This window comes from Bombina bombina, chromosome 1 (genome assembly GCF_027579735.1).
Source record: "Bombina bombina isolate aBomBom1 chromosome 1, aBomBom1.pri, whole genome shotgun sequence".
In the NCBI taxonomy this organism is placed as follows: Eukaryota; Metazoa; Chordata; class Amphibia; order Anura; family Bombinatoridae; genus Bombina; species Bombina bombina.
Window position 1 is genome coordinate 504,944,715 of NC_069499.1, and position 7,172 is coordinate 504,951,886.

The 7,172-nt window shown below is 36.8% G+C and overlaps 1 protein-coding gene across 1 annotated transcript in view; it reads right to left on the bottom strand.

The window, feature by feature from the left end:
- NABP1 (nucleic acid binding protein 1) overlaps window positions 1–4,754 on the bottom strand; it is a 21,272-nt gene extending 16,518 nt beyond the window's left edge. The window contains exons 1-2 of the mRNA XM_053698589.1: window positions 4,253–4,754; window positions 3,909–4,047 (exon numbers count right to left, since the gene is read on the bottom strand). Of these exons, the coding sequence (XP_053554564.1) occupies window positions 3,909–4,047; window positions 4,253–4,343 (230 nt within the window). The 5' untranslated portion in view covers window positions 4,344–4,754. The remainder of the gene's footprint in view (window positions 1–3,908; window positions 4,048–4,252) is intronic.
- Between the last annotated feature and the right edge of the window lie 2,418 nt (window positions 4,755–7,172).

Consider the following 7,172-nt stretch of genomic DNA (forward strand, 5'->3'; position numbering starts at 1 on the left):
CACAGTTTGCCTGCTAGTAATTCTGAAGGGAGGGGGATCACTGTGAATCTGATTCAGATAGAGCATGCAATTTTAAGCAACTTTCTAATTTACTCCTATTTTCATTTTATTTGTTCTCTTTTTATTCTTTATTTGAAAAAGCAGGAATGTAAGGTTAGGAGCCAGACCATTTTTGGTTCAGAACCTGAGTAGCGCTTGCTGATTGGTGGCTACATTTAGACACCATTTAGCAAGCCCTATCCAGGTGCTGAACCAAAAAAGGGCCGGCTCCTAACCTTACATTCCTACTTTTTCAAATAAAGAATACCAAGAGAACAAATAAAAAGATAAAAGGAGTAAATTAGAAAGTTGCTTAAAATTGCATGCACTATCTGAATCATAAAAGTTTAATTTTGACTAGATTATTCCTTTAATAATCCTACTCTGTCTTTTCATGCTTCTGGAAGCTTCTTCCTGTAAAATATAGATATGGGAACTGTCCCTGCCAGCAAAGGATATTTCAGTACAAGCTGTGCACAAATTATGTTTCCATCTAGTTTCAATTAAAACTTGATTTAAAGGGACACTAAACATAAAAATGTTTTTGTGATTCAGATAAAGAATGCAATTTTAAGCAACTTTCTAATTTACTCCTATTAACATTTTTTCTTCCTTCTCTTGCTATCTTTATTTAAAAAGCAGAAATGTGATGCATAGGAGCCGGACCATTTTTGGTTGAGAGCCTGGGTTATGCTTGCTTATTGGTAGGTAAATGTAAGCCTCCAATAAGCAAGCGCTATCCATGGTGCTGAACCTAAAATGGGCTGCTAAGATTAACATTCCTGCTTTTAAAATAAAGATAGCAAGAGAATGAAGAAAAAATTGATAATAGGAGTAAATTAGAAAGTTGCTTAAAAATTCATGATCTGAATCATGATAGAAAAAATAACTTTTTAAAGTAAAACAAATGTTAGTCTTTTATGCATGATAAACATAAGTGACCATATAGGTTCATGTTACAAAAAAGTACCATTTTCCCTGAACTAATATTCAATAAGAGTGCTTATTTTATTTAACCTGGATACATAGTCCCCCATTATGAACCAGGACTTAGTGCCCATGCTCAGTGCTCAACACTGAAATATAATTCACAAGACTTAAACCTAGTTAAATATGCAATCAATTGCACAAAGAAAAATGTTTTAACACCAAGCATTTTCCTTTTTGCACTTCTATCTCTTATGATGATCCCTTGATATTTATAAGGATATGAAACCCATTGATTGAATGGTGCCCCCATTTTCTCCAAATGACGGGTCTTGTGATATATTTTTAAGGTGGGAGATGATACAAGTATCTTTACTGCTGCCAGAACTCCCAATATAGGACCAATCCTGTATGTTTGCCATAGTTAGGTTAATCACTTGGCAGCAAGACACAGGACATTTATATGGAAAATCAGGACTTCTGCTTTCAAATAAGTGGTCTCATATCCGAATATATATTGAAATATCCTTTATGTTTCTCCCACACCACGTCCTTTTCTATCTACAAAATTTTGAATTAGGGAGTCACATGTTCCGTTGGCTATTTGCTGATCACTGTGGCCGCAGTGGCCGGGGCGGAACTACCATTGGTACAGCAGGTGTAGTAGCACCAGGACCCAAGATCCGGAGGAAACCCATAAAAGCCAGTCTATACATAAGTGTATGCAGAATGTGTACAATCCTAATGCAGGGAAGCTTTTTATTAGTGCAAGTTGCAGGTCCATCTAGCTATCCTCAAAATCGTTATATTAGAACGTTTTTTTATTGAGTTACCTTTGGGAGGGCCCCAAAAAATCTTGCAACAGGGACCTCTGTTGAGTAGGTCCGCTACTGGCAGCGGCCACCAAACAATTTGTAACACCTAACTTAAACATGTTTTCTTCCCATGCAATAGGTCACTGGAACCAACTCTGAGCACATATTGGTGCTAAGGTCCTGTTTAGAGGCCAGAACACCATAAAAGTCACCTAGTACACATTTGACTGCAGCATATGGCAATCACGCGCTACTCAAAGGGACAGGAGAACCCTTATTAGAAAGAGAGAAGTGTCTTGAGGGATAGGGGATGCTTTGGAAGGATTATTTGCCACAGTAAATACATTAGTAAGGGTTTGCCATTTTTACTGTAAATTACTTACTAATGACTGTCTGGCATATACAAGACTCTCTCATTGGTAAGAAAAAAATGAAATCTCATGTCTTCTGGAGGCTTATGGGGTAATGATGGCTAAAATAAATCTTCAATGCCACTGAAGAGTAGCAGTGTCATACTGATTGGTGAAGGTGACCACAGTGATAACCTGAAAATTAGAGGGGGATGTGAATAAGTATAGGGGGAGAGGCAGCTTGTGTACAATAGCCCCATTTCACATAACAATCCCCTTCCTAGAATGCCGTTGGGCATCACCTATCCTAGGGGAACAAATGATCCTGCACTGAAAGGAGATTCTACACTTTACAGTGATGGGTTGCTAGTTAAAGGGATATGAAACCCAAAAATGTAATTTTGTGATTCAGAAACAGCATACAAATAAAAAAAAAATGTTTCTAATTAACTTCTATTATCAAATTTGCTTTGTTCCCATGATATTTTGTATTGGATACCTAGGTATCCATCAGGAGCACTACATGGCAAGAAATAGTCCTATCATCTAGTGCTCTTCCAAATGGATAACATTCTTGCAAAACTGCTGCTATATAGTGCACCAGAAATGGTCTGGCTCCTAAGCTTACAGCCCTACTTTTCAACAAAAGATACCAAGAGAACGAAGATAAAATGTATTATAGAAGTAAATTAGAAAATGGTTTAAAATTGCACTTTATCTGAATTATGAAAGAAAAAAAAATTGGGTTTCATTTCCCTTTAAGTAGAGAGATAAATGGAGCCTCTTATATTAGAGCCCCTCAGAGAAAAATCTTCTGCTTTTTATTTTAGTCAATGGATTGGGTCATGTGTCCCTCTATCCGCAATAGAATAAATAAGGAAGTGCCTCTGTCCTTTGGCATTTCTTTAATGCAGGTGAGGTCATCACGTACTACGTAATAAGCTAATGTTAGATAACTTATAGTTCTTCAACTGCTTCCTCATTTTTCCACTACACAAAACATCACAATAAGTCCCCTTGCTTTTGTGCTATATTTAAAGGTGCAATTTAAATATAATCAGAAGACCAACAGCTCATTATAAATACCATGTTGTAAAACATTTAGCTTGCAGACAATGCTTCTGGTAAGTTATAGAAATAACATGCACAAGATGATAAAGTCATAGACTGAACATGTGCACAAACAGCCAAAAAGCACACAGGACAGCCAAATCTGAACAGCTCTGTGACATATCAGCAGTGGATCTTTTGTATGATCACTTGTATTGCAAACAATGCTGCTAACATTTTAAATTAACTGCATTGCATTGTAAATATCACTGAAATGTCCTAACTTCACATTGCTTGTGGCCTTAAAACACTTTACACATTACAGTATAAAAACAAAACATGCATTAATTCATTAGAGCATGTGATGTTATAACTAGCAACCCTGCAACTCTGTGTTTAACTCCCATAAGTACCGATTGGTAGCCTCAGAGAACTGTTGGTCCAGAGTAGAAACTGCTGTTGACTCAAACACTGCTGATAGGGTCAGTGGTAGTTTCTGTTCAAATCCAATGGTTCTCCGCAGCTCCTGAGTGGTACTTTTACCATGTGTTCAACCTCTATGTGAGGGGTTGCAGGGTCACTAGTAATTACATTTTATACTCTAAAGAAATAGAGCATATTATTGTTCACTATAATGGTCCTTTAAAATCATGACAAATGGCTCTATTTATTTAAAGTACTCCTGTTGGCTTTTTTTAATGTGAATTAGTATAGCACTGGCACATACCCTCTTGTTAAGCGAATTATGTCTCCTGGTTGTATAAGGCTTCCAATCTCATCCCAAACTGAAACTGTGATGCTGCCTGTTTTATCTGCAACTTTGCACGACCTCACTTCATGACCATCTTTAGTTTTTGTAACTCTACCTGGTGTAAAACAAGAAAAATCTTTTAGTTATCTGAATAATAATTTTGTAAGATCCCATAAATGTGATCACAGCACCGGCACCCCTTTAATTCAAAATAAAATAAAGGGTTAAAGAAAATATGCAATGGAAAAAAAAACAAATGTGTTAAATAATGCTGACACTTTCTGCATCAGTCGTTAAGATCACAAGGTTTGCAGACTTACCTATCTCCAGGACAATAAAGACGACATTTAAATTTTTCTGCCCAGTCTTTATATCTTTAATTGATATGTAAGAGTCATTTAGCACGTTCATTGTACTTGAATAAGGCACTCTTTGTATAAGAGAACGAGGGGTTGTATCTCAAAACTGCATTGTACTAAACACACCTAAAACTGCATTAGGGCAAAGTAGCCGCTAAACAGCAACGTCTGGCAATGTACCGAGGTGCTCTACAATAGCAGGAGATATTGATGAATGAGAAACCCGTGGGTTAAAAACACTTTTAAAGATCTGGCAGGCAACGACACTGCCACAAGTGGTGAAATAAGAGTACTGCTGTGTTTTTTTTTTTTTAATTACGACTGAATCTGTATAAACGTTTGTCCCTAAATTCGGTCCTGGGCGAATGATGTTACATTGAGCTACTGTTAATACATATGCCCCTCTTTAACAATTTTTAGAAACCGCATTAAATATCGCTATACTAGTAAACAACAGCAAACTACCACCACACTACCCTTAAACAATGTCTGCAAACATGTGCGATGCAGTTAGTTTATATATAGGCAGACTATACCATTGCTGAAGTAAGGATGGGGAGGCTTTTTTGATTTATGAAAAACGTTTTACATGTTGATTTATTTTATCGCAAAACATCTGCCATAATAACATTATCGTTTGTGTTCACCTTAGCTAGTATCTCACGAATCAATTGCATTAATTATGGTCACATTTAGAAATATTTAAAAAAAACAAACGTCGAAATAGAAATGAAGCCGTCCGTAGTCTCCGCCTGTTGGTTCCTAAGGAATTCACTTAAAGGGCGGCCGCTGGTTGGTTAATGGGGCAATGCGGGCGTTTACTTATATTTCCTTTTGTCCTCTGAATCACGCAGTAGAGGTGATGGTGGGGAAGAGGAATGGGTGTTTGTTATCGATGTGTTTTGGTGAAATTTATTTTGTATCGATTTTTTATTTATCAACAATTCGGTTCGTTAATTTAAAGCCGTGTTTGTAATTTTGAGCCTAAACTTTTGAGTAGGCGATGGAGCTTATTTCCGTTTTTAAATTAGTGGTGAAGTCATGCGGTTTTATTTCGTGATGGCCTTTTCTTTATTATGCGAAAAAAATAAGAATTTTGAATATTAAGTTATTTTATCACGGTTACTATAATGACAACTGGCCCACCAAGTATGTGGGACTTTTTGTTCATTATTATTGAGCACAAAGTTTACTAAATGTATATAGTTTGGCAGTAAAATAACGTTACAAGTTGCAAAATTGCTGCACTTGTAATTATTTGCGTTTATGAATAAAATATTGTGCAGCGAAAATATACATTGTGACTTCTTAGTGTAACTCGTATTCTTGCCCCCTATTCTGGTATTTTGCCTACGTCAGTGTTATATTTATTATTGTAACCAAAGCAGACTATGGACTAAACATTGTGTGGGGATGGAATAATGGTAATAGCTTAGTTATAATAATTTACATATGTAACAAATGCAAGCATTTGAAATTGCATGTACCTTGTATTTGTCACTGAATATTTTTTTATTTGTGGTGTTAATCATAACGTCATGTTACAGTTGTGTAGCACATACTCCTACTCAACAAATTTAGTGTTGCAATTAATATGCATACTGAGTGTAAAATGTTATAGAATAAATTAACACCATCTTTGCTACAAATCTTTGTCAACCCCCACACACACACACACACCACCACCATCATCTGTTTTCTTTTTTTGGAGAAGCCATTCTGAACTTGTAGAAGACAAGGCTAACCATTGTCATTTTATTTCAAAGCATGCATTGTTTTGCAGTATCTTATCTAACTCTCCTACTGAGGACAATGGGGAACAACAGAGTTAAAGGGACAGTAAACTCCCAAAAAGTTATTTCAGAAGTGAAATCGGCTCTCAACATACTACCAATTTCCCACCCCCTCAAAAGCTCACAATCATCCAAAACCCAAATATCCAAAAATGCAGCTCTTTTGCCCCTGTTAACGAGGACAAAGTTTCTGCCCTTATACTGTCCTCCCACCTCACTACCTGTCCCCTCGACTCCATCCCCTCACAGCTACTCCCCTCCCTCTCTTCTACCCTCACCCCCATACTCACACACATTTTCAACCTCTCCCTCAGCACTGGTATATTTCCCTCATCTCTAAAACATGCACTGGTCACACCTATCCTCAAAAAAACCTCCCCTCGATCCAACCTCCCCATCCCGCCGTATCTCCCTACTCCCTCTTGCCTCAAAGCTCCTCGAAAAGCTAGTATACGCACGTCTATCCCATTTCCTTACACTAAACTCTCTTCTTGACCCACTGCAATCTGGATTTCGTCCCCATCACTCTACAGAGACAGCAATTGTCAAGGTTACCAACGACCTACTTACAGCAAAATCCAAAGGCCACTTCTCTCTGCTTATCTTCCTTGACCTGTCTGCAGAAAATGAAAGATATATCAAAGCGCCAACTAGTGGAGGCAGGGTCCTGATAAAACCAAATGTAATCTCCAAGATATTATTCAAGAACATTTATTGAAATATAAACAGCTGGTTAATTATAACCTGATATTATGTACAATAACATAAAATGGCAATTAAAATAGCAATTAAAATATTACAATGTTATAAAATGATGCAAACAGTTAATACCTCATGGATCCATGTAATAACAATACTAGTGGATACAATAAATGGAATTTGATGCCCTCGGTTACAGTATATTTCACAATAAATTGACAACACAGAATAATGCCGATCTACAGTAACTAATAGGACAGGTGTATCTTGCTTAAACTTGTACCAGCCTGTAAGCTGAAAAATCAGCTAGAGAAACTAAAACAGATAAAAAAAAACACCAAATAAGATATGTGCATATACCATACTTATTCGGCTAAAAAAAGTTACCC